The 27,907-nt window shown below is 36.5% G+C and overlaps 2 protein-coding genes across 2 annotated transcripts in view; one reads left to right on the top strand and one right to left on the bottom strand.

The window, feature by feature from the left end:
- The window catches only part of USP54 (ubiquitin specific peptidase 54), a 117,779-nt gene that overhangs the window by 10,417 nt on the left and 79,455 nt on the right, over positions 1-27,907 (top strand). The window contains 1 exon segment of the mRNA XM_081075067.1: positions 5,313-5,369. The gene's annotated coding sequence lies outside the window, so the exon portion shown is untranslated.
- On the bottom strand, positions 19,919-23,256 carry LOC308508557 (lysozyme C-like; the record flags this gene model as incomplete). The annotated part of the gene is given in 3 exon segments (XM_081075428.1): positions 19,919-20,021; positions 20,023-20,381; positions 23,239-23,256. Coding segments are annotated over 3 exon segments (480 nt in total).

Below are 27,907 nucleotides of genomic sequence, written 5' to 3'. Positions count from 1 at the left end.
CTCAATCTCTGTTGTGGGTTTTGAATGTGTAAGAAAAAGTACTATGATCAGAGGCATGCAGGCGTCCTTATGAATTTGAAAAAGGGTAGGAAAAAGATTATCCCATAGAACTTCCAGAAGGGAATGAATGCAGCCTTACCACCACCATGATTTTAGCTCAATGAGAATATGTTGGACTTCTATAGAAGTGTAAGACAAAAGATCTGTTTTGTTTTAAGCCACTAAATTTGTGGTAGTTTGTTACTATAACAATAGAAAACTAATACATCAGTATTTCATTGTTATGATTTTGTAAATATTGTTCATAGCTAAGTCATGTAGTAATACATTTCCTTTCTTAGACAATTTTTTTTCTAGTAACTGCTTTTTTTGTTGTTTAGTGTTTTGGAAAGTTATTAGTAAATATTTTTTCTAGCTGAAGGCTAGAAAAAGTGTCAAGACTAGGTTTGAATGTCAGGTAAGTCTCTGGTTATAGGCAAGTTACCTGTATCCACATTTTTTAAAATTAAAATTTTTATTGAGGTAATTGTAGATTCACATGCACTTGTAAGAAATAATACAGAGAAATCCCTTGTACATTTTGTCCAGTTTCCCAAAATGGTAACATTTTTCAAAACTACAATATAACATTACAACCATGATATTGACATTGATACATATCACTGATCTTATTCAGATTTCCCCAGTATTACTTATATATTGTGTGTGTGTGTGTTCTGTGTAACTTTTTTACATGTGTTGGTTGATGTAACTATTACCACAATGAAGATACTGAACAATTCTAAAACCACAAGGATCTCTAGTGTTGCCCTGTAGATACCCTCATCCCTGGCAACCAGTAATCTGTCCTTCCTCTCTAAAATTTTGTCTCTTCAAAAATGTTATGTAAATGGAATCATACAGTACGTAACATTTTGGTGTTGCCTTTTTTTTGTTCAGCATAATTTCCTAGAGATTCATTCAAGTTGTTGCGTGTATCAATAATTTGTTCCTTTTTCTTGCTTTGTACTATTCTATGTATGAATGTACACCATTTGTTCAAACATTTACCTGTTGAAGGACATGTGGACTGATTCCAGTTTTTGACTTAACAAGTAAAACTGCTGTGAACATTCATGTACAAGTTTTATGTGAACATACATTTTCACTTTTCTGGGATACATTTCTAGGAGTGTAATTGCTGTATTGTATGGTAGTTGCATGTTTAGTTTTTTAAGAAACTGTCAAACTGTTTTCCACAGTGGCAGTAAAGTAAGTTTTATATTCTCATCAGCAGTGTATCACTGATGAGTTTCTTTGTACCTTCACCCTCATTTGGTGGTGTCACTACTTTTTAGTTTAGCCATGTGTAGTGATATTGTAGCCATGTGTAGTGATATTGCATTGTGGTTTTGATTTCCGTTTCCTTAATGGATAATAATATTGACCATCTTTTCATGTTTTATTTTGCCATTTGTATACCCTTTTTGGTGAAAGGTCTCTTCATGTCTTGTGCTTGGTTTCTAATTGGATTGTTTGATTTTTTTACTGTTGAGTTTTGAGAGATCTTTATATATTCTAGATACTAGTCCTTTGTTGAATTATGTGGTTTGCAAATATTTTTTCACAGTCTGTAGCTTGTCTTTTCCCCCTGTGCTTTTCATACTCTTTCCCCTGGGCTTTCATAGAATAAAAGTTTTTAATTTTGATGAGGTCCAGTTTATCAGTTTTTTTTTTATGAATCATGTTTTTGGTGTCAAGGTGTCAAGTCTAAGAACTCTTTGCCTAACTCTAGATCACGAAGGTTTTCTTGTATTTTTTTAAAAGTTTTATATTTTACATTTACATCTGGGATCCTTTTGATTTAATTTTTGTACAAAGTGTGACATTTAGGTTGAGTTCATTTCTTTTTCCCCCCCTAGGCATAAAAGTGGGGTTATATTTTTTAATTTAATTTAATTTAATTTTTTTATTTTTATTTTTTTATTTTATTGGGGAAGGGGAACAGGACTTTATTGGGGAACAGTGTGTACTTCCAGGACTTTTTCTTTTGTTTTCAAGTCAAGTTGTTGTCCTTTCAATCTTAGTTGTGGAGGGTACCATTCAGCTTCAAGTTGTTGTCCTTTCAGTCTTAGTTGTGGAGGGCGCAGCTCAGCTCCAGGTCTAGTTGACGTTGCTAGTTGTAGGGGGCGCAGCCCACTATCCCTTGTGAGAGTAGAACCGGCAACCTTGAGGTTGAGAGGACACGCTCCAACCAACTGAGCCATCTGGGAGCTCAGCGGCAGCTCAGCTCAAGGTGTCCTGTTCAATGTTAGTTGCAGGGGGCGGAGCCCACCATCCCTTGTGGGACTCGAAGAGTTGAACTGGCAACCTTGTGGTTGAGAGCCCACTGGCCCACGTGGGAATCGAACCTGCAGCCTTCGGAGTTAGGAGCATGGAGCTCCTACCGCCTGAGCCACCTGGCCAGCCCCGAGTTCATTTCTTTGCCTTTAGATGTCCAAAGGTTCCAGCACTATTTGTTGAGAAGCTTTTCCTTTCTCCATTAAATTGCTTTTGCACTTTTGTCAAAAATCAGTTAAGAATATTTATGTGGGTCTTATTTGGGGTTCTCCGTTTTGTTCCATTAATTGATGTGTCTATTTCTCTGCTGGTATCACACGGTTTTGATTACTGTAGCTATGTAGTAAGCTATAGTATTGGGTAGAGTAATTCTTCCCACTTCTTTGTCAAGATTGTTGTAGCAGTTCTAGAGTCTGCACCTTTCCATGTAAGTTTTAGAATAAGCCTATCTGTGTCTACAAAGAGCTTTGGTTGGCTTTTGATAGGAATTGCATAAACCTGTAGATCAGTTTGGGGAGAATTGACATTTTTATCATGCTCAGTCTTCCAAGCCATGAGCAAGTCTCTGTTTATTTAGGTCTTCCTTGATTTATTTCATCAGTATTTTATAATTTGTGATATGCTATACGTGTTTTGACAATTGTATACTGAAGTATTTAATTTTGTCTGGAGTGATTGTAAATGGTAATGTTTTTAATTTTGGTTTCTGCATGTTTATTGTCAGTATAAAGAAATGCGGTTGATTTTTGTGTGTTGATTTTTATATCCTCTGACTTTATTGTTATTACTTCTAGGAGTTTTTTTGGAGACTGCTTGGGATTTTCTTTGCAGACAATCATGCCATTTGCAAATAGAGATAGTTTTTCTTTCCTTCCTTCCTTCCTTCCTTCCTTCCTTCCTTCCTTCCTTCCTTCCTTCCTTCCTTCCTTCCTTCCTTCCTTTCTTTCTGCTTTTTACTTCTCTTTCTTGCCTACTACAGTGCCTAGAACTTCCAATACTCTGTTGAGTAAGAGTAGTGAGAGCAGGCATCCTTGCTTTGTTCCCAACTTTGGGGGAAAGCATTTAGTATTTCACTATTGAGTGTGATGTTAGCTGTAGGTTTTTGTAGAGATGCTTTTTATCAAGTTGTAAGCACATATTTAACAAAAGTTTCAGCTGAACATGGTAGGTCTTCTGCAATGCTTTTACAGAATCCCCAAAGCTAGTATTTACCCTCCTTGTTTCACCAGCATTCTGCTTATTCTATTATTGGGCTCTTAATTGTATTGTGGTTGATTTGTGTTCAGCCATTCCTCCTTCTCCTTCTCATTCCCACTCTCTAGGCTATGAGGGTAGAGGCTATTTTATTCCTGTTTATGTCACTAGTTTGGTGCAAGTGTGCCTGCCACCATTGAATTGTTTGATTGAATGAAAGAGTCAATGAATGAATAATTGAACAAGAGAATGAGAAATTATCTCACACAGGGCCCAAGATAGTTTTAGTGATGAGAGTATAAGCCTTGGAGCCAGACAGAATTCAAATCTCAGCCCTTCCGTTTAATACTATTATGGGAAGTTGGCCAAATTGCTAAATATTTCTGAACCTCAGTTTTCTTATCTGTGAAATTAGGATAATATTTTACCTGCACATTTTAAGTGAAATAATAGGTGTTAATTCTTAGCACAGTAGCTATCATGTAGAAGGCATGCAAATTTTAGTTTCGTTTTTCCTTCATTGAACTGCTTTAAGTATGAAGTGATGTGATTGTAAAATTGCTCTGTGAAATGTATAAAGTTATTCCAGACATAGTTTACGTTTGTGTTAACAGTCAAATTAATTTTGATTATGTTGGTTTATAGGGAAAAATAAGGACAGGAGAAAATGGAGAAAGTTTGAATAACTTGTTGAGCATGCCATGTGCCAACCACTACGCTCAGCTCTTTGTATGAAATAATCCGTTTAATCCTTACAACAACCTAGTGAAGCACATTTCTTCCTCTGAAAGATTATTTCTTAGTTTTTTTAACTATAGTTTTTTCATTTCCACCCTTTCTGAATAAGTCTCAGAAATGCGGCAAATGCAATTTGATGCACATTTCAAATTTTGCATAGAGTATGACAAATAATAACTTTTATTTCTAAGCTACCATCCTTCATATTTGGGGACTGTTCTTTAGGCTAAGTGTCCTTATTTTCCCCTATCAAACCTTAGTGATGATATTTCCTTTATACTTCTCTGGGAGTACATTAGTAGCCCCTAATATGTTAGGTTCTCCAATTGTATCAAATTGATCAGAGTAATGAATTTGTCTGTTGCCTATGGTACATCAGTTTTTTCAACAAATATCACTAATAAAGTTTGAATCAATTTTTGAAAGAGGAGAAAAGCACCAGACTGTTTCAATTTGAATTTAGTTTTTCTCACTCAATACCTTAGATCGATTAGGCTAAGACCTGTTTTGATTAGTTCTGTGTATTTTTTAAATTGTGGTAAAATACTCAACATAAAATTTACCACCTTAACCGGTTTTAATGCATAGCTCAGTGGTATTAAATACACTTACACTGTAGTGCAACCAATCAGTAGAACTTTTTTTTTTTAATTTTATTGGGGAATATTGGGGAACAGTGTGTTTCCCCAGGGCCCATCTGCTGCAAGTGGTTGTCCTTCAGTCTAGTGGAGGGCTCAGCTCAGCTCTAAGTCCAGTCGCCATTTTCAATCTTTAGTTGCAGGGGGCGCAGCCCACCATCCCATGGTGTTGACAGCTCACCCTCTAACAAACTGAACCATCTGGCCGCCCCTCTGGAAGCTCAGCAGCAGCTCATTGTCTTCAATCTAGTTGTGGAGGGCCCGGCTCATTGGCCCATGTGGGAATCGAACCAGCAACCCTGTTTTTCAGAGCTTGCATTCTAACCAACTGAGCCATCAGGCCAACCCTATATACAACTTTTTTATCTTGCAAAACTGAAACTCTATACCCATTAAATAATCCCTATTTCTCCCTCCCCCCAGTGCCTGGCAGCCACCATTCTACTGATTGTCTCTGAATTTGACTGTTACACGTACCTGGTAGGTATAAATGGAATCAGAATATTTGTCCTTTTGCGAGATCAGATGTGATTGCGTGCACATTCAGGGAGGTATGGCTGTAGACTAGTATTTGTCCTTTTGTACCTGGCTTGTTTCACTTAGCATTGTGTCCTTGAGGTTCATCCATGATGATGTAGCATGTGTCAGAGTTTCCTTCCTTTTTAAAGCTGAATAATAATAACACACATACAAGGCTTGACAATTAAGTTCGTGAACTTGTTGCAATGATGTTGCTAACCTTTTTTGATATCAGAGGGATTATTCATTATGAATTTGTACCAACTGACAAACAATTAACCAAGTTTACTATTTGGAAGTGCTGAAAAGGCTGCGTGAAAAAGTTAGATGACCTGAACTTTTCGCCAACAATTCATGGCTCTTGTATCACGATGACAGTGCACCAGCTCACACGGCACTGTCTGTGAGGGAGTTTTTAGCCAGTAAACAAATAAGTGTATTGGGACATCCTCCCTACTCACCTGATCTGGCCCCCAGTGACTTCTTTATCCAAAGACAAAGGAAATATTGAAAGGAAGACATTTTGATGACATTCAGGACATCAAGTGTAATACGAGGACAGCTCTGATGGCCATTCCAGAAAAAGAGTTCCGAAACTGCTTTGAAGGACTAGGCGCTGGCATCAGTGCATCGCTTCCCAAGGGGAGGACTTCGAAGGTGACCGTAGTGATATTCAGCAATGAGGTGTGTAGCACTTTTTCTAGGATGAGTTCACGAATTTAATTGTCCTACCTCGTGTGTGTGTGTGTACATACATATATATACATATATATGTGTGTGTATATATATACATATATATATCACATTTTACTTCCCCATTCACTTGGGTTGTTTCCATCTTTTGGCTGTTGTGAATAATGCTGTAATGAACATGGGTGTACATGGGTGATCTGTTTGAAAACCTGCTTTTAATTCTTCTGTATATATGCCCAGAAGTGGAATTGCTGGTTCATATTTTTAATTTTTGAGGAATCACCATACCGTTTCCCATAGTGACTGCACCATTGTCCATTCCCACCAGCAGTGCACAAGGCTTCCAGTTTCTCCACATCATCATTAACAATTGTTATTTATTTTTTTTGGGTTGTAGCCATCATTGTTTTGATTTGCATTTCCCTGGGTGGTAGCATCTTTTCATGTGCTATTGGCCATTTGTATATCTTCTTTGGAGAAAAGTCTATTCATGTCCTTCTTTGTGCACTTTTAAATTGGTTGGTGTTGTTGGAGTTCTTTATGTTTTCTGGATATTAACTCCTTATCAGATAAATGATATACAAATATTTTCTCCCATTCTGTGGGTTGCCTTTTCACTCTATTGATTGTTTCCTTTGATGCATGGAAGTTCTCCTTTTTTGTTTTTAAAATTTTATTATTCATTATTTAAGACATATAAAAAGAATAATGCAGTAAGCTTCCTTGTATCCACTATCCAAGAAATTAAACATTATTAAATTAGTTGAAGGCCCCTGGGTTTCCCTTTCTTAATTGCAGGTCTCTTGCCATCTCTCAAAGGTAACCACTAATGAATTTGATGTTTCTCTGACTAGTTTATACTCCTTAGTCAGCTTGTTTAGTGTATTAGAAGCTTGTCATGGCAGAAGTAAAAATACTGCAGAGGTCCTGTGGAAGGCGAAGGTGGGAATTTAATTTTACATTTTATTTTATTTTATTTTACCTCATAGCCCAGTTCAGCACCCTTTCAGAGATAGATGTACTTAATACATGCACAGATATATTTGTTGAATGACTGGTACCCAGATACTTTTGATTGAAGATATTTAGTACCAGTATTAAATCGTTTTGAAATGAAGCCTACCTAGTTTTTTGGGTTGGGATTTTTATGTGCTTTACCAATAAATAGATAGCTATGGCCGAGTAAATGGTTCCTTAGAAGTAGTGACTGAGGGACAAATGAATTTGGAGCATTTAGCTCTAATTACATATAGTGCATTTAGCTGCCTGGGTTAATTGAGACTTGTAGACAGACAGAATGAGAGATGTCAAAGTGTTACATTCCTAGTTTAGGAAGATGCATGGTAAATTCTGAAAAAAGGGGTGATTGGTAAGATCTGACTCTGGACAAGGACCTGTTGAAACTGCAATGTTTACAAGGTAGTGGTGAGGGACCTGACGTCCGTTCCAGCTAAAAATGAAATTCTCTAGTGAGGTTATAGTAGGAGCAGCAGCAGCTGCTCCAGCAGCCACTGCCACCGTGTGAAGTGGCTAGAGCAGGAAATGATTATATGGCACTAGGCGTGTCCAGGGAAGGACTTGTTCTGGCTTTGGCCGAGTGGTTGCACAGGTCGTGGGTGTCACTTTAAACACACAAAAACCTGCTTGCTGGAGGAGGAGCACCTTCCTGAGCATCGTGCACATCTGAAGGGATGAGCTCATCCTTCAAACCAGACCTGCTCTAGACGCTGAGTGAAATGTTTTCCTAATTGCAAGCTCTGCAGCTGGGAGAAGCAGGAAATAGTTGAAGCTTCAGGCACTTCGTGAGTAGGAAAAGAGAGAGAGAGAGAGAGAGAGAGAGAGAGAGAGAGAGAGAGAGAGAGAGAGAGAGAGAGAGAGAGAGAGAAGCAATTTTGGGACTGTCAAAATGTGTGGCTGTCAATATCAGGTTGAAGGTGACACATGCACATTCAATCTTTCTCTAAGTTGAGGATTGCAGTGAAGTGTATGGTGGGTTGAGGAAAGCTTTACTGGTTCTAACTTCATTCTAGTGATTCTTTTTGAGGTGACTTAATAATTTGTTTCCCGTACTGTCTTGTTTGATGTTGTGGCTTTGGGAAATAAGAATCCTGGGTAATCTTTTTCAATTTCCAAGGATCTTTATGGCCTTTTTTGAGCTTCGGTTGATGGGACTTACCCCACTTTTGAAGTCCACTGTGTTGCCCTAGGCATGATTCCATTTTGTTTTGTTTTAATTTACCCACTAAAATACACACTTTAAGTAAGCCTCTTTAAAATGAAATTGGTTTAAAAAATAAATATCAGTTATTTATTAGTGTTTTATTTTGCTTTTATTTTGAAATAATTGTAGATTCACACAGTTAGAGAGATCTCATGTACTCCTTACCCGGCTTCCCATCTTGCAAAACTGTAGTGCAATATCACAACTAGCATGTTGACACTGATACAATGAGGGTACAGAATATTTTCATCACTACAGGACCTATCATATTGCTCTTTTATGGCTACATCTGTTTGCTTTGTCCCCCACCCCCTACGTGACCCCTGTTAACCACTAATCAAAAAATCAATTTTTAAGCGAGAAATTTTATGTGCAATCTTCAGTAGTTTTGTATTAGAGGCCCACATGGCTTTATGAAAAGAGTCCTAGACTGCAATAGGAGATTTTGGTTCATTGTAGCTCTTTGACCTTGGGCAAATAATTTTAACTTCTCTGTGCTTCAGTTTCCTTACATATAAAATGGGATAATGGTATATTAATTTTATCTAACCTATTGATAGGATTTTTGACAAATTGTCAAGTTCTTTCAAACAGTAAGTACTATATAGATTATTATTAGCAGCAAGGACAATAGTTTTCAAATCAGAAGGTATATAGCAAGTTGTAAACCAGAAACTATAGCCCAGCATGATAAGAATGAACATTTTAAAATGAATTTAAGTCTTAAGTCCCAATGGAATTTCAGAGTGCTGAATTTAACTGGCTAAGGATCTCAGAGCCAGTGTTGTTAATCTTTGAGAAATCGTAAAAACCAGAGAGAGACAAATGTTTTGATATACAAATGAGGAAAGTAGTTGGAAAACTATAGACCTTTAAAACTGATGTTAATTCCTGGGAAAATTCAGTTATAAATGATTGAACAGATGATATGGAGTATTAAAAACAGTTAATATGGGTTGATTTATTACAACAAATTACTTCTGTTTCTATTCTTGAATTCCGTACCTCTATTTCTTTTTAGAATTACGAGGTTAGTAGATCAGGGGATTGTTCTAGTTACAGATGTAATCTTGCAGTTTCACATTCTTTCGTGATAGATTTGTGGCTGATATGTAGTAAAATATGGTTTGGTTGATGAAGTGAATGTGTAGAAGATTGAATAACTGTACCCACTTAGACTCTTGATTTCACTAGGAAAATCTCTGATGGATTATCTTTGGACCTTGGATAGAATAAAAATTTTTAAAAAAGTTAATCAGGTATGTAAGTATTGCAAAGCTGAAGGAGTAGTTAATGTGACAGATAATGAATAAAGCCTTAAAAATTATATCCACAGGATGAAATCATGGGCCCAAACTGAGATTAAATTTACAGATATAAGTCCTGTGTTTAAATTCAAAACCTCAAATGCTCAAGAACAGGATGAGGAAGAGCTGGTTGGGCAGTGGTTCATATGAAAAATCATCTGGGAATTTTGATTAATCATGAATGTAGCAGGAACTGGCTATGCTAAAAATACCTTCAGCTATATTACCAGAAGTTTGTCCAGATCACAGAAGTATTGGTTCCAGTATATTTTTGTATTAGGTTGGAACACATTTTGCATATTGGTTTATTTAAATGGATGCTGATAGAGTTGAGAGCATTCCAACAAAGGCAGACAGAACCACAAATGGTCTGAAAAACATTTATATAGGAGGCTATTGGGATTTGGGAAGGGAGTGTTGAGAAATTTTAAAACTGCAAAAAGTAATATAACAAATACCCATATTCCCACCACCCAGAATTAACCACTGTTGACATCTGTTTTTCTTCTCTTTGTCTTAGAAATAAAACGTTACAGATAAAGCCAAAGCCCTTTCCCTCTCCCTCCTTACAGGGAACTCTTATTTTTATCAAACTAATACATGTGCATAGTTTTAAAAATTCAAATAGTATTATATGCTTACGAGGAAAATAGCAGTTCTCCCACCCCATGAGGCAACTATATTCATGTGCTTGAAATATTTTAATAGCATAATTACATCACTTGCTTTTTAAAAATACTAAGCATATATAAAGTGCCATATAATATGGTTTTGGCTCTTTCATGCATATGCGTCTTCTCCCTTATATTCTCAATATCATTATGTAATTTGGGGAGGTTAAATCATTATTTATTGTTTATATTATACAAATATTGAACCTGCGCTACATAAGATATGATGATCATAATTGTTTTCTTACATGACTTTATTTTCCTCAGGTATAGTAATTGCCTTTTTTTTTTATTTGCTCAGTTTTTAAAGTCTGATCACTAAATCATTCCCAGACTCTTAGCCAGGACCATAAAACTGCTCCATTTCAAACCCAGTAGATAATTAACCAGGTTGTTCCCCCCTTAGAGACCTACTTTATATATTCTACATTCTGCTCTAATATGGGTTGGTTGTTATGTAGGCCTGCTCTATAGCTGTCATCCTGGGATTTCCTTTCACTGTCATCCTGGGAATTGTTTCCTGAATTACATGTAATCTTTCTTGGTTTACTCCCTTAATTTGATGAAGCACTCCTGAGAAGCTTTCTGAGAGTTAACATTTATAGGAGTTAAAATTTTTGAAATCTTGCGTATATGAACACGTTTTTATTTTACCCTCAAAATTAAATAATACTGTTTGGGAATAGAATTCTATGTTGGGAATAATTTTCTCTTAGAATTTTATAGGTATTGCTGATTTCTTCCTGTTTTGGCAATAAAAAGTCTGATGTGATTCTTTTAATTTTATTTTTATAAGAATAAATGGTAGTTTATTAATAAATAAAAATATGACATGTCTAGTAAAACTGAGGCTGGGTGGCATTTGCAATGCATCCATTTACTTCAGATTTCTTATCAAGGAGTTGGGATCTTACCACTGTATCTCCATCATTCTTTTCTTTTTTGGTTAAATATACACAACATAAAGTTTACCATTTTAACCATTTTTAAGTGTATAGTTCTATGGCGTTATATTTACATTGTGCAATCTGATGCCATTCTGATTTCCATTCCTTTGCATAGTTACCTCTTTTTTTCTCACTTTCTAGAAACTTAAAGAATTTTCTCTTTATCTCTAGTGTTCTGCAATTTAGTATTATTTGTGCCTTAGTGTGGATTATTAAATTTATTATTCTGGGGACTTTGTGGCTCCTTTAAAATTGAAAATTTATAATCTTAAAATCTGGGCTATTTCCTGTCTTTTTTTCTTTGACATTTTCCTCTTTTTTCTAGAAAGCCTGGATTGATTTTTGATTTTTAAATTTATTATCTTTTCTCTGGTATTTCTCTTTTCACTTTACTTTTGGGAGAGTTCCTTAAATTTGTTTTTCAAACCTTTTATTGAATTTTGTATTTCTTGTTTTATAGAAGCAAAATCTTTCCTATCTGAGAAATGCATTTTAGAATTTTAAGTTTTTTTGTATTCCGTGGATTGTCTATTTCCTTCAAGCTTTTTTCCCCTTCTTGTTTGAGTTACCATCAGCGGTCAGTATCTATTGGTGTTCTTTTGGGCTGGTCAATTTTCCCAGATGGAAATCCTCCAGTCTTCTGCCTGGGGAATATAGTCTGACTACCGGTGTTTTGGTGCTGACAGGGAGAAAGGGGCCTGGGGATCTCCTCACTTAGCATATAGACTTTCACTTAATCTCCCCATACTTTTTCAAGTTTTAACTTTTTTTTTCCCCCCCAGGGTTTTTTTTTTTTTTTTTGGGGGGGGTGACAATTGTTAATGAAATTACATAATTTCAGGTGTACAATTCCGTATTACATCATCAATAAATCCCATTGTGTGTTCACCACCCAGAGTCAGTTCTCCTTCCATCACCATATATTTGACAAGTTTTAACTTTTTATTAAAAGTTTCCCTATTTTTAATAATGCATCTTACCCAGTTTCGCTGTGCCTGGTATCCTGGAATCACACTCTTTGGTTCACACTTCAGAAAGTAAGCCTATAGTCTTCAGCTGGAGGGGAACGGCATTTGCCTAGCTGCATTGGATTGAAAGAATCTGAAGCATGAAACTGTTTCTTAAACATTTAAAAAGTACTCTTCCAGTTTTAAGTGCTACCCCGCATTCCTACCTGCAGAGAGTTCCAATTCCTCAGCCTTTCCTGAGTTCTGTGGTGGGAGTATGCACACTTCTGGTTGCCACCATTTACCCTCCAATTCTTTCTTTGGTATGTTAATCAATTACGACACGTTTATCTGCTTTCCAGCTTCCAAAATTTTGTGTAAATTTTACCCTTGTGGTCATTTTCTTTCCCAGTTTCTTTGCCCTTGTAGACTTTTATCTTTTGTATTCCTTTACTTTTAGTGAAGGTTTAATTTAGGAGTCAGTAGAGATAAATGTGTGTGTTTAATCCACATATTTAAACATATGCAATCCATTTCTTATAATTTTATATACATGTAAGATGTATCCGCAAGTAACATGATAGTGTTTTACAATTGTAAATGTGTTTACAATTTTTATGTAAATGGAATTATAGGGGTAATTGTGTAACTTTATTTTTGCATTATGTTGAGATCTAATGTTGAAATAAATAGATCTAATTCATCCATTTTTAAATGATGCATAGCGTTAAATATAAAGACTGTATCACATTGTAGTTATCTGTTCCCCTTTGATGAATATTTAAATTGTTTTCAGTTTTTCTCTAATATGCGTGGGTATAAATTTCTGTATTTAATGTGTGAAAAATTTTTTAGGCTATAATGAGAAATGATTTGCTAGATGTATTAGTTGTCTAATGCTTCATAACAAATTATCCCAAAATTTAATGACTTAAAGCAGCAAATATTTTTTTTATCTCATGGCGTCTGTGGGTCAGGAATCAAGGCATCTCTGTCACAGGCTTCGATCAAGTTTTTAGCTGGAACTTTGGTTTCATCTGAAGATTCAACTGGGTGAGGATCTGCCTCCCAGTTCTCTCATATGGTGCTGGGCAGGGTCTAATTCCTCTTGGGTTGACTGACTGAGGGCCTAGTTATTGTTGGCTGTAGGCCTCCTTCATTTCCTTGCCTTGTGGGACTCTCCATAGAGTGTGTGCAACATGGCACCTGGCTTCCCATGACAATGAAGAAAATGGAAGCCAGGGTCTATAACCTAATCTTGGAAATGACATTGCACCACTTTTGCTGTATTCTGCTCATTAGACGCAAGTCACCAGGTCCAGCCCATACTGAAAAGTGGGGATTACACAAAGACATGAAAGTCCAAAGTTGTGTACCACAATGAGTTATAGGTATACTAGAATATTTAGCCTGAAAGGAGGTGATTAAGGGAACACATGAGTTTGGTCTTACATATTTGAAAGGCTTACGTAAAGAGAAAACTGTAAATCTCCTCTGTTTTGGAACAGAGATTGAACTAAGAACAGTGGGTGAAAATTAAAATGTACTGTTTTATGGGATAACATGCCATCTGTCCTTAACCATATTCTGTCAGAGGCTGGGCGACAATTTATAGAAAAGATTGTAAAAAGTGTTCTTGCGTTAGGTTAGAAACTTAGCTATATCCTCTCTAAAGAATCTTTTTACTTCAAGATTCTGTACTTATAAGTTAGTGAATTTCAAATTGTTAGTAGTTAGTCTGTCACTGATCAGGGAGAAGTGTATAGATAGAGAATACATTGTATTTGCACATATGAGATTTCATTGAGGAGATCCAGGTTAAAAAGTTAAGAGGAGAACTATAGATTTATACTCTGAATTATTGAAAAATCACTGTTCATGTTCTGTTTTTATTTTATATCCCTTTGGCTACCACAGAATGCTTATTAATATAATTCTTATGTTTATTAGAACTGACTCAATTTTTTCTTATAACAAAAATACTTTCATTGTAAAAAAAAAGAAAATACAAATAAGAAATAAACCCTGAATATCCTATGATCCTCCCACCCAAAGATTATATTAAAATTAGCTATACTAACACAATGGTATAATAGTATATAATTTCTGACCTTTTAATTTGATACAGACACCCCACACACATTTGTAGTGGTATATTCTGTAATGTTGCTGCAATCCCTGAATTAACAAACACTGATTTTAGTCGCCTTTGCATGTCTAACATTAGCGTTATGCCTAGCTTACAGTAGATGCTCAGTAAGTATTCAATGAATTAAAATATTTCAGATATGACTCATAATGGGAAGTTGAGTGTAGAATTCTCTTATCAGAGTATTTAGATCAAATAGAATTAATGGTCTTACTTCATTCCTTCTTGCTCCATTCATCTTTATTTGTTCTTCTTTAAATATTTTTATACTTTTTTATGTAGATTAAAATTTACAAAAGAAATGAAAAGTTTCGCTTTTTAAATAATTCATCAACAATTCTTCAATCGCAGTGTTTTCTAATACATTTTAAATATACCAAACTTTCACTTATCCGTTTTGTAGAGATACATTATTATATAATCATGGAAGCGTTATCATGCTTAACCTCTCTGAACCTCAGGATCTTTGTGGTTCTGATTCTAAAGGTAAGTTCTAATGCCCTCTTGTTTGCCTTTGTCTGTGCATAGGAAATAGTGAATACTTAATGAAAAAGTAGTAATATTCCCTAAGCTATTCTCTTTGTGTTAAGATTTAAAAAAAATATTCTTACCGTGATCTGGAATATTTTTATGATGATCTGGACTAGTTCCTATGAAACAGTATTTCATTAAGATATATCCTTTTTAGAGTAGCAGATACATGAGGGGTTATCTGCGTGTGGTTTATTTTTCCTTTGTTATGTAATATTTTCTGTTTGTATGTGATTTTTAAAAACTGTACTACTTTTTTTTTATTAAGTTCCTGTCTTTTTTCATACACTTTAAAACAGGTTTCATTTTTTTAATAACAGTTTTAGATTTATGGAAAGATGATAGTAGAGTTCCCTTTTCCTCACCCAGTTTCTCTTATTATTAGTATCTTAGAGTACGTACATTTATTGTAGTTAATGAATCAATATTGATACATTATTAACATTCATATTTCCTCAGCTTTTACTTAATCTCCTTTCTTCATTCCAGGATCTGATCCAGGATAACACATTACATTTACTCATCATGTCTTCCTAGGTTCCTGTTGGCTGTGATAATTTTTTTTTGCATTTCTTTAATTATGAATGACAAGACATTTTCCCTATCTTTACTGGCTCTCTATTTTTTTCTTTCTGTGAACTGCACAATTAAAGTTTTTGCTTGTTTAAGAAAAGAAAATAAATCGGCACAAAGGGTTAATTTCCTTTCCCAATCCATTAATACTATGCTGTCATGTCTTCCTTTCCCCCGTTCCCCTGATCACTAACTCAGGAGTGATGCTTAAGTCTTTAATGAAGATGAATACTTGCTCATTTTTTCTGCTTATTTTTTCCCTTTCCTTCTGCCTCCTTTTCATCCTCCAGTGATTCCTTACGTCTCTTTTTCTGTGCACCTGCACCCTGGATACAGATTATTTATCAAACAGATTTTTTTTTTAATTTTTAAAAAAATTTTTTGGGGAATATCAGGGAACAGTGTGTTTCTCCAGGGCCCATCAGCTCCAAGTTGTCCTTAAATCTAGTTGTGGAGGGCGCAGCTCTCTAGCTGTGTGAGGGCTCAGTTGCAGTTTTCAATCTTAGTTTCAGGGGGTGCAGTGCATCATTCGCACTCTAACCAACTGAGCCATCTGGCCGCCCCCCTGGCAGCTCAGTGGCAGCTTGTTGTTTTCTATCTAGTTGTGGAGGGCGCAGCTCACTGGCCCATGTGGGAATCGAACCATCAACCCCGTTGTTCAGAGCTCGAGTTCTAACCAACTAAGCCATCTGGCCGCACCCCAAACAGATGGTTTTAAGTCAGAATGCTTCTGAGTGAGCATTCTAAGGAAAAATACTCAAGAAAACCCAGAAAGGATTTCTGCAGATTACGTGGGAGAATGTTTGTAATTGTTTAGGAAAGGGTGTGCCCAGCAACTATCACTGCAGCCTGTCTTGTTCATCTGTTCTGTCTTTCCACCCAAACAGAGACATGTACTCTGACTTTTGCAGCTGAGCCATTTTGTGTAATTTTCAGCCACCAAATTCATTTTTGTCAAGGTGAATTATCTGTCTCCATGCACTTTGGAGATATGTGTAATCAGTGGTACTACTGTTAGCTTCTTGATTAGGGAAATGCTGATTGCATTTTGTCCTGAATTAAATGACAGTATCAGAGAGTACAATGCACTGACAGCGTGATTTTCTTTGCTTATGAATTTTTAAAAAAGTTATTCAAAATCTTGTATACACAGAAGTTATTTGCCAACTAAGTTTTACTAGGTGGCAGCTGCTGTTGTTTATGGGGACCTACCACGTTTCTCCGAAAATAAAACCTAGCCGGACCACCAGCTCTAATGAGTCTTTTGGAGCAAAAATTAATATAAGACCGGGTCCAAAAGATGCATTAACATGGTAATTTAAACCACAGACATGAAACAAAGTGTGTCCTTATATTGCAAAACGAGAAACTATTTTTAAAAGAAACACAGCTTTATTGAGATATAATTTACATACCATACAATTCACCCATTTAAAGTGTACAATTTAAAGTGTACAATTCACTGTAAAGTGTACAATTCAGTGGTTATTAATATGTTCACAGAGTTGAACAACCATCACCACAATCAATTTAAAAACATTTTTATCACCTCCAAAAGAAATGCTATACCTATCAGCAGTCACTTTTCATTTCCTTTACACCTCCTGTCAGTCCTAGGCAACCGCTAATCTACTTTTTGTCTCTATAGTTTGCCTACTCTGGACATTTCATATAATTCAAATCATACAATGGGTGTTCTTTTGTGACCAGCTTATTTCCCTTAGCATAATGTTTTCAAGGTTCATACATGTTGTAGCACGTATTATACTTCATTCTTATAATGGCTGAATAATATTCCATGGTATGAATAACCACATTTTATTTATCCATTCATCAGTTTATGTACATTTGAATTTCCACTTTTTGGCTGTCATGAATAATGCTGCTATGAACATTTGTACAAGTTTTTGAGTGAAAATATGTTTTAATTCCTTTTGGGTATGTATCTAGGAGTATAATTATGATATAGTATGGTAACTCTATATTTAATCTTTTTGAGCATCTGCCAGACTCTCTTCTAAAGTGTCTGCAGCATTTTACATTTCCAACAGTATAGAAGGGTTTAGATCTCTGCACATTCGTGCCAACATTTGCTATTATCTGTCTTTTTTATTATAACCCTTCTTAGTGGGTGTGAAGAGGTATCTCATTTTGGTTTTGATTTTCATTGCATTGTTTTAATTTAACCTGTGTTTGTTTATTATAATTGTGTGGGAGGAAGACATTTTCCTTAACTCTTATAGATTTTTCTGCCTGGTCTAATAATTAAATGGACATGAGACAGATTAATAAGAGAAAATAACCGAATTTAATGATATACGTACCTATGGGAACCCCACATACATGAGAGGTTCAGAGGCAGAAAGTTAAAATGAGGTCTATATGGCCTTCTGAGCTAGGGATGAGGTAAGGGGCCCGAGGCTTCAGAGGGGAGGAAGGTCGTTCTCAGGACAATAAGACCTGATGTTCAGTCATTAGATGTTTGCCCTGCCCTATAGATAGGTCACAGCAAGTTATTGCTGGTGATAATCCTTAGTATGGGCAAGGCCCCCAGTTCAAATTCTTTAAGGGAGAGGTAAAAATTTCTCTTGGGCCTGCAGGGTATCGATTGCCTTTGGCTCAAAATAATCCACATGCCAAAGTAGCACATCTTGGGGAGGCCAATTCTGAACCCCGTCATTATTAATAGACTATTTCTTAGAACAGTTTTAGATTTACTGAAAAATTGAACCAATAGTAGAGAGTTCCTGTATGATCCCTGCCAGTTTCCCTTATTAGCATCTTACATGAGTATGCTACATTTGTTGTAATTAATGAACCTATATTGATACGTTATTATTACCTAAAATCCAGTTTATTCAGATTTCTTTATTTTTTACCTGATGTCTTTTTTCTGTTTCAAGTTTCCATCTAAAATTCCGTATTACATTACTTGTCATGTCTCCTTAGGTTCCTCTTAGCTGTAACAGTGCCGCACACTTTGATTGTTTTTAATGACTTTGACATTTTTGAGTATTGGTCAAATGCTTTGTAGAATATCCCTCTATTGGAACTGGATTCTTTTCTCATGATTAGACAAGGGTTATTGGTTTTGGGGAGAATGGCACAGATAGCGCCATTCTCATCACATCATATCAAGGCTACATATTATTAACATGATTTACCAGTGTTGATACTGACCTTGGTCACTTGGCCGAGGCACTAGTTGTTAGATTTCTCCACTGGATTTCTCCAGTCTCTCTTCCTGCTTTTTTCTTATTCTGTTGTTGAGAAGCTTAGCATGTACTTATTATCCATTTACATACAGATGAATATACAGATTTCATTTGTATATCTTTGAAGAAATGTCTGTTCAGATCCTAAATTTTAAATTGAGGTTTAAAAAATACCCATTTTAAATGGGGTTGTTTTTATTATCTAGTAGTAAGAGTTCTTTATATATTCTAGATACAAGTCCCTTATTAGATATATAATTTGCCTATATTTTCTCTTATTCTTTGGGGTGTTTTATTACTTTTTTGATGGTGTCCATTGAAGCATAAAATTTTTAATTTTGATGAAGCCAAATTTATCTCTTTTTCCTTTTGCTGCTTGTGTCATATCTGAGAAGACTTTGCCTAATCCAAGGTCATGAAGATACTTGTATATGCTTATATTTTCTTCTAAAAATTTTATAGTTTTTAACTGTTTTATTTAGATATTTGATCCATTTTGGTTTAATTTCTGGATATGATACAAGATAGGAGTCCAAGTTCATTCTCTTGCATATGGAAATCCAGTTGTCTTAACACAATTTGTTAAAGAGACGATTCTTTCTCCATTGATTTGTCCTGGCAACTGTGATTTTTAAGGTTCAGTTGAACATGGGAAATAATACAGCATATGTATCTTTTTTTATACTTATGAATTGGATTTTTTTATTATGAAGAATTTATGGGGAGAATTGATGAAATTGAATGACAGCTGATGATTAGGCAGAAGGAATGTATCAATGTTAGCTTCCTGATTTGGATGATGTTTTGAGATTATTTAGGAATTATGCAATGAATGATTCAGAGTCACTGGACACCATGTTGACAATTTACTCTCAAACTATTCAGAAAAAATAAAAGGACCCTTTACTATACTTGCAGATATGGGGAAAGATTGAGATTATTTCAATTCTTTAAAAAGTGGGGGAAAGTCTCCTTCTGGAAGTTACATTTCAGCAAGAAGAGACAAAATAAAATATGTAGTCTATAAAATGATTATAGGCTTGAACCCTGGGGCACTCCCACAGTTAAAAATTAAATAGCAGAGAAAGAGCCAGCCAAGGACTGAAAATTTAGCATCTTAGAAGAGAGACCATAGTTTGCTCCTACTTCTGTAAAAACATTATTTGTGTGAAAGAACAGTAGTGTGAACTTTCACTCAACTACTACTCTCTTACTATGAAAAAGAAATAAAATAAGCTGAAGAAAGAAAATTCCAGTTACACTCTGCAACTCTGAATATACTGAGTGAGATCTCGGTTTTGACGATTTCTCCAGGCTGCCCATGCTGTGATGCCTTGTGGATCACTGGTGACCCTCTGTGACAGCTTGAGTGATGTCATCTTGCAGCAAAACATTGCACGATATACCACAGGTGTTAACTGCTTTTGGGGTTTTGCCATCGTTACACCAGTAGCGGCTATTGATCTGAAATATCCCATAATCAGTGCTCTTGCTTCCAGGATTGTAGTTTGTAGCTTGTGTGTTATAACTACTTACCCATTGGGCCAAACACACCCAGTTTACCAGACTGATTCCCTTGAAGCCATCCATTCCAAGTCTTTTCAGAGCTTTGGCAAACTCACACCTTTCATAGACCTTGCCCTGGACAGTGACAGAAAGGCGGAGAAGCCCCAGAATAAGGGGCTTTACGTTGAATGGGAAGTCAGACCACTTGGCTGACTGGCCCAAGTAGCATGTGTATCTTACTACATTAGTAACTCTACTCAAAATTATTTGTAGTTTGCTGAAGTGTGGTAGAATTTGCAGAGGCTTTCGCTATAGTTAGAGAAAACCAAAAATGATTCAGGAAACAATAATACCAAAAATATGAATCACTCTGCTGACCACTTACCATACAACTATAGACTCAATTTGGTTCTTGTGAAACCTTTTCAGTAAAATAATTTTTGCCTTTAGAATCTTCTATTTTAGCACACAATTATTTCAGTGACAAAGGGAAGTGTTATCAGAACTCGGAGTAAATTGTTCTTTAGTTTTTTCCCGAGTTTAGTTTATGGCCATTCTGGACTTTTAGCATTGTCATCACTTGCCCATTAATCTTCTCTTATGTGCCTGCCCCAAATCTTCATAGATTGGAAGAGCACCAGTAGAAAGAGCTTTAGAGAAGTGGATGTGAGGTCCAAGGGTTTGAAGAGGTTTAGGATAACAGCTATAAGGATAGAGCAGGTGAAAATAAGAAAAATACAGGATTAGGGGTCAGGTGTGGTCTGAGAAAATTGGAGTGAGAGTGTTAGATATAGAAGCAGCATAATGGAGCCTCAATGGCTTCTTCTACTTTACCGGAAGTCATGAGTTAAAAATGCTCTGTGGTCTGATGAGATCACGTGGACAGGGTCTGTCTGAACTTAGCTGTTCTGGAGTCTAGAAAAGAATTGGCTACCAACATAAGTTTCACGGGCACTCAGGATTTTCACGGGCCCCTCCCACCCCTCATCATTTTCTCTTCTGTCTGTTTTTTACTTAGACATGTCTGTATTCTTCCTTGATTATGCCTTAAACTTACAGGCTTAAGATATAAAAGAGAATGAGATTCATGTTTTTAACCACTTTCTGTGCAGCTAGCATTTAGGTGATTCTGTGGTACACTTGAGAGATATTTCATATTCTTACTGCTTTCCAGGAGCTTTGAGTCTATTTGAAGGAATTTTAACTCCTTGTCCTAGAGATATGTTAGCTAATGTTCATAATGTGATAATGCTAATTCAAATAATTTTTGCTCATGCAATTGAGTATCTGAATTTAATAATGACGTAACATTAGAAACCCAAATAAATGGCCCCTGACTACCTTTCCTCTTTTTTCAGAGTCAATTTGTGTGAGAAATATACAGAGGTTTTCTTGGATGGTTTTGCTGTTTAGTTCTGTGGTTAACAGCTAGTTTCTCCAAAATGTGTCCTTAGGATTATTTCTTTTTTCTTCCCTCTTTTCTGCAGTATACCCCTTCTCAGTAATGTATACTTGAGTGAAATGCCCAGTTACTTAAGATACACACATTATTTACCAACGCTGTGAATAAATCACAGAATAAAAACTAGATACTAATCAGCTGTGTAGTTTTTATTATTTGCCAGTGACTTTTCATATTCTTCCTTACAATGTAGAGTCAAAGGCTGGAATATTTCTCTTGGGTTTATTGTTAACTAAGATCAAGTCCATATCTTGGTTTCATTTTCTAAAACTCCAGTTGAACAGCTCTGAATTAAGCTTTTCTTAATTTCTCTCCCATGAACATCCAGCCCAGGGATCAAATGCTGCTGTTCTACAGGCTTCCCCTTGGTATAGAGCAGTCTTGTCTCTCTCTCTCCCCACCTCAGTCTTCCATAGTTTATGTAAAAGTCTCCAAAGTTCCTCACTACCCTGTAGAGTGCTAGAATCAAGAAGGTCTTATTTCCCAATTTGGCTCCTACTATGGAGCCACTCGGGTCCTACCTTTACTGACAACATCAGCATTATCGTTAGCATCTCAGAAATAAAAGCCAACAATAAAGGTTTTGCTTTATGATTACTCCAGGAGGGAGTCACCTTGGTTTTTCTTTGAGAAATTCTGTTTCTTAAAGCAAACTGTTCTTTAAATTAAATTGAACATTCTGCTGTATTCTACCCCGCTTGCTAGTGGAGACCAGTAACGAAAGGTAGTGGGATCTGACCAAGTGGGACTTTTCAGCCCGTGTTCTTTCATTCTGCATTTCACCTCCCTCCCGCGCCCCCGGCGCTCCTATTTCTCTTGATTGCTTTATTCATGTCTTAGAGGTAATTTCTGCTTGCTAATATTATTTATATTTTCTCAGCAGTGTATGTCTCTTATGTTCAAAGGAAGGTGGGCCATTATGGTGTAACATTCCCTGCAAAATACTTGAATAATATGACAGGGTTTTTTGAAGCACCTTTGTTACAAAGTACTGTTGTAACTAGTCATCCAACTTTAGGATCCCTGGACATTTAAACATGACATCCGTTGACTGAGCATAAATGAATAAGGAGGCTTAGCTAAAATTAAAAATGGCAAAGTTTCATTCAAAGGTCTTAGGATTTGCAAATCGGAAACACTACCAGGTAACACCCAGATGTTCTGAAGGAAAAAGAAAAGTTGAGAGTTCTTACAATAAAAAATACATTCTTGAGAAGAGTCAGTCCTGCGTTCTTAGCTTCTGGATTGGTCTGAGATGGTAATCTTCCAGATGTCTGGTGGTCTGGATAATAGATGTTAGGTGGTCTAGACATGTGAACATTCCCTAAGTTTCAGAGGGTTATCTCTAGGATTTATATGCATCTCCAGGCGTTGATGGGTGAACGGAAAAGGGACTACGTGGCAGGCCTGACAAACTCAGTGACTGAAAGTAACCTACGCACAGGATGATCTGATCATAAATTCCTAACCGGGGAGGTCATGGTGGGGAGTCACTTCCTTAGGAGAGGTTAATCTTTATCTTAAGCAAGCCCTGTCCATTATTTTGTGCATCTAAGACAATATACCTTTGGAATGTCACTTTTCCAGAACCCTCTGAGGCTTACTCACCTGCACCTGTTCCCCCATAACCGTCTCTATTTACTGTTAAGTATTCAATGTTAACTATCCTTTCCCTGCTAATGTAAAACAAGTATGTAGCTTTCCATTAGAGATTTCTTGGCTTTGTTTTCTCCCTCCTCCTTAATCTTAATTAATCTTAACCACCAATGAATTTCAGGTTTTTCTTCTTTGATTCTAAATGTATAAAATGAACTGAAAACTGTCATTCTCTGGAGCATTTTTCTCAATTCCTTAGAGATTTTGCTTCTAGGCTGGTCCTCAGTATTTTTGGCTCAAGTAAATGCTCATAAAATTTTTCTATCAGTTTGGACTTTTTTTTGCCAACAGATGCACAGCTGAAAAGTTCAAAAGTTTAAGTCCTCAGGCTAGTTAAAATAAAATCTATTCCTTATGCTTCAGCCCATTTGGTCTGAACCAGTTTTATCAGGCTGACGACACAAACTCCATTTTAGGTTAGCTATACTGACTTCATCGTGTTCTCTTCAGTCATTCTTTTCATCTAAAACCACACATATCACTCTCCCTCTTGACCTACCAATCGTGCCCACAAAAATTCTAAAGGCAGTTTGGCACTCACCTAGCACAAATCTTTAGTTTCTCAATTTATTTTGGGTGGAGAGGCCCAGTGCTTTACACAGAGTTCTCTCTTCTATAGGAGACAAAATCTGCTGTGCAGTCTTAAAAAGGAAATAAGAAATGTCCCCAAATAACTTGTTTTACATGAAGTATTTTCTGGGGGGCTTCAAAGGAGATCACAATTGATTAGGGTGAGATTTTCCTGTGGATTACCTACCTTGCCTGGCCGAAATGTTATCCTGTTGCATTGTATCAGAGGTTGAAGCTCTGTAACTGCCCCAGTACTGTTTTAGTTGATTAATTCAACAATGAATATATAACATCTCTTAATGACATGGGGAGCTTGACCTTGAAAACCGCATTCTTTCATTGCATCTAGCTCTGATCAGTAAAAATCCTGTTTCACACTTTGAAATGGTACTAATTTCTCCAGTCCTCACTCAGCACTAGACCAGAGTTAGAATGCTAATGTTAGCAAATGAAAAGGAATAATACCATTTTTTTCTTTTTCCGTTTTAAAAAAATTTTGGTACTTGTTGCCAAAGGACTACTTTAGTACATTGTTAAAATGTAAGAGCTTAATTAGTTCTGGGCAGTGCCTGCATCTGTTTAATTTTAGCAATAAATCTTAATTAAATCTTTTAAAAAATCAACTCAGATGTTTTCTTTCAACCTATAGAAATACAACAGCTCTTCATATTTGGCAAGGATTCTGCTGATGAGTTTTTTCATCAGTATGCTTATAAAACAACTCCTTTCAATAAAGCTGTTTTATAACTGAGAGGAACACATAGAAGGGTGTGTTGGTCCTTGGGGGGGGCCTTTGTGCCCTGCCTGCAAATGTAAGTTCTGGGCCGAGGATCAGAGGATCACGTGTTTGAGGGCAGGACCCTGCCTGCTGTTTGTTCTTGGTGATCTAATGTGGCCTCCTCTGAGAAGACGACTGTCCTTGCCTTTGGGGTTGGGAACGTTTGAGATCCCGTGCATTTTAAAATTGATTCTTGAACCCAACATCTCAGTTGACACAATATTCTTAAGAGTGTGTATTGTTTAAGAGAGTTGGAGGAATTTTGCCTATTAAAATCATAGTCCAGATAGTCTTGAAATTCTGAATGAAGGATTCAACAATGACATTGTTGCAGTTATTCTCTAAAGCCCCATGAAAATGTCTTTTGGTGCTCCTTTTGACTGTGGTGCAAAAGACTGTTTTTATGGCTGGCCCTCCTTTTGGAAAGCAGCTGCCACCCTGCAGATCTCATTGTTACACTGCTGACCTTTGTTGTAAGGAATGCCCCTGGAGGAAACAGCCTCCTAATTGTTGTTCTTAATCCTCTATGAAGTTTGTGATGTGTCCTTTCAAGTTTTGATTTCTTAAATTTACTTTGCTTGTATTTAATTGGGGGCTCCATTTTTTTAGTTTTATCTGGAATTGTCAGTGCGGAGTGCCTGGTAGGTGGTAAAAAGAAATTCCCCTTCCCCTGTTGTCCTGTTCTGCGGGAAGCCTTTGTGGTTTAGATTCACAGTTTCCCATAGTGGCTGCTGCAGTTGTCTCCTCCCTCCGTACCCTTCCCTCCCCACCACTCTAGCTCTTCCCTGTCCCTCCCCATTCCTGTATCACTTGCCCCACAAATGCCCTTATGATTGCAGGAGGCTTTTTGCTGGAGGTTGAGTGTGCTGTCCGGTAAGTATCGTTCCTGTGGTAAAACTCGGAGGGTGGAGGAATGTAGGGAACTGGTCAGTCTGTGGAGTGTTGCTTTTAACAGCAACAGGTTAAACTTTGAAATGGAAGTTTTAGGACTCTCAACTTTCAGGAGGCTTCTTTCATGCTGACTTGTTTCTGCTCTTCCCTTCTCTGTTAAGTCTTCAGTAATTTGATTTTTAGGATTGGTTTTAAAAAAAACAATACATTCTCATAGATTTTCTTGAGCTTGTTAGAATTTTTTTTTAGCTTCTTAGAATTGAAGGCAAGGGTTATGAGTTTAGTATTTTAAATTTCCTTTAAACAGAAGGTTATTTGTGATTTCTTTATACTTATTTTTCAGCATTAACATGCTGATAAAAGTAATAACGAAAAAAGATCTTATTTTGTGGCTAAGGTGGGAAGTAGCATTCATTTACTTCCAGAACCAGAATGATTCATTTTTCCTCTCAGCTGAATGTTGTTGGTAAAATTCTGTAAGATTTTGGCAATATGTTGTCAAGTCTGGGAAATGGTTTGCTGAGTACTTCAGGATAACAGATGCTTCTGGGCATTATTTTTGGGACGTTAAATAGATTTATTTGTTCATTAGCACCTGCTGCCTTGAGGTGTGAGATCTGTAATCCTTTTGAAAGTACAATATTTAATATTTGGTGTTTAGATTGAGTCAAATACTATTTTCATATCATTCTGTTTCCTCGGATTGTATGTTTTGATCCTCAACTAAAACAACAGTGTTTGTGTATTATTATTATTTTTACACAGAATGGATGATACTCTGGTATTTCAAGGAATTATAAATTGGAGTCTTGGGTTCTCCAGAAGTACCTGCTAATTAAAAGCCATTTTCATGGTAGACATGGTAAGGGGAAACTTCGTGGGGTTTTATTGCCGTTAAACTGAGTCACTTAATTCAAGTGATAGTTGCACTTGTACAGTGGTGATTTCTTGAGCTCTTACTATGTGGCAGGTACTAGTTCCTATGCTAAGTGCTTTGCTTCCAATTCCTACTATAACCCTGCTAGGTAGGTTGTATTAGCCAGCCCTTTGGGAAGCAGTCATGCGTATGTAGAAAGAACATGGGGAATTGTTTTCTGAAAAATGAGGAAAATAATTCCGGCATGATTGATTAATTGTGAGAATTAAAGGCTGTATACCATGTATTCGGTGCCTCACACTGAGTTGTTGTTCACTGAGTGGTGGCTACTATTATAATCTTACAGCAATTTGCCGAAGGCGTCTCAGGTATAAGTAGTAGAGCTAGGATTTGAACTAGCTCAAAACCTGGAGTCTTGTAGCATGTTTGAGTATTGTGAAGGCTTTTAGAGTAGATTTCAGTGGATCTCTGCCTGTCCTTCCACCTTCTGACCCCACAGAGGAGGCCTTCTTCATAGACGCGCTTCTTTTCTTGGTGTCTTCTGTCACCTTCCCAGTCATGTGCTTGGTCTCACACTGGAGTTGCTTGTGCTATTCAGTACCAGTGTTCTCCCAGCAGAAATGAGTCAAGTGGGTACAGTCAGTGGCTTGCATTTCTATTTCCCTCTTGTTAAAGAGCGATCATGCTTTTGTTATTATTTGTGCTGAAATAATTTGGGTAGTGGTGTGTTTATAATGATTCACAAATAGTGCATTGAAATTAATCATTGCACTATTGCAATCAAGCATTGAAATTAAAAAAGCCTTAGAGGTTTAAAAAATTAGGAAAGAAAAAAAACCCTGGTTCTAAGTTATTGAAGCAGAAGATAATATAGGGCAACTTTATGGAATTCTTAGTTATCCTTTTGCTATCCTGGGACCGAATATAATTGCAATTGATTCTTTTTCCTTTAACCACTGCTGTCACTAGTTTGATGGAATTAGCAATATGTTGGAGAAAGAATGTTGCGTTTGTCCTACTGGCCATAAAGTAGTCTTTCTTCCACAGACCTTTTGAAAACACAAGGTATGAATTAGGTGTGATATGATTTAGGCAAGAGATTCAGGGAAGAGATAGAGAGATGACTGGCCATGCTTATCACTGAGTTATCTCTAAACTGAAAAATGTGTTTCACAAAACTTAGTTCTTCATTTATTCTTTTATTTAACAAGTATTGAGCATCTGTTGAGTGTAAGGCAGTGTAACTTTCTGCATTGTGTGGACAGGAGAAGCCACATGTTAAACCTGACAAGTTCAGGAGACTGAAAATAACCACATAGGATGGTGTGAACATAAAAATTCCTAACTAAGGTGGACCATGGAGGGAAGTCACATCTTTAGTCTGTAGTTTTCTTTACAAAGGTCAGTCTCTACCTTAAGTGAGCCTCTCTATTGTCTTTTTGCACCTAAGATAACATCCTTGGAATGTCAGTAATCCCTTTTTCCAGACCAGAGCAGGAAACTAT

Source organism: Rhinolophus hipposideros (assembly GCF_964194185.1).
Source record: "Rhinolophus hipposideros genome assembly, chromosome: 15".
NCBI classification, from domain to species: Eukaryota; Metazoa; Chordata; class Mammalia; order Chiroptera; family Rhinolophidae; genus Rhinolophus; species Rhinolophus hipposideros.
This window is presented reverse-complemented; position numbering and strand designations above follow the sequence as displayed.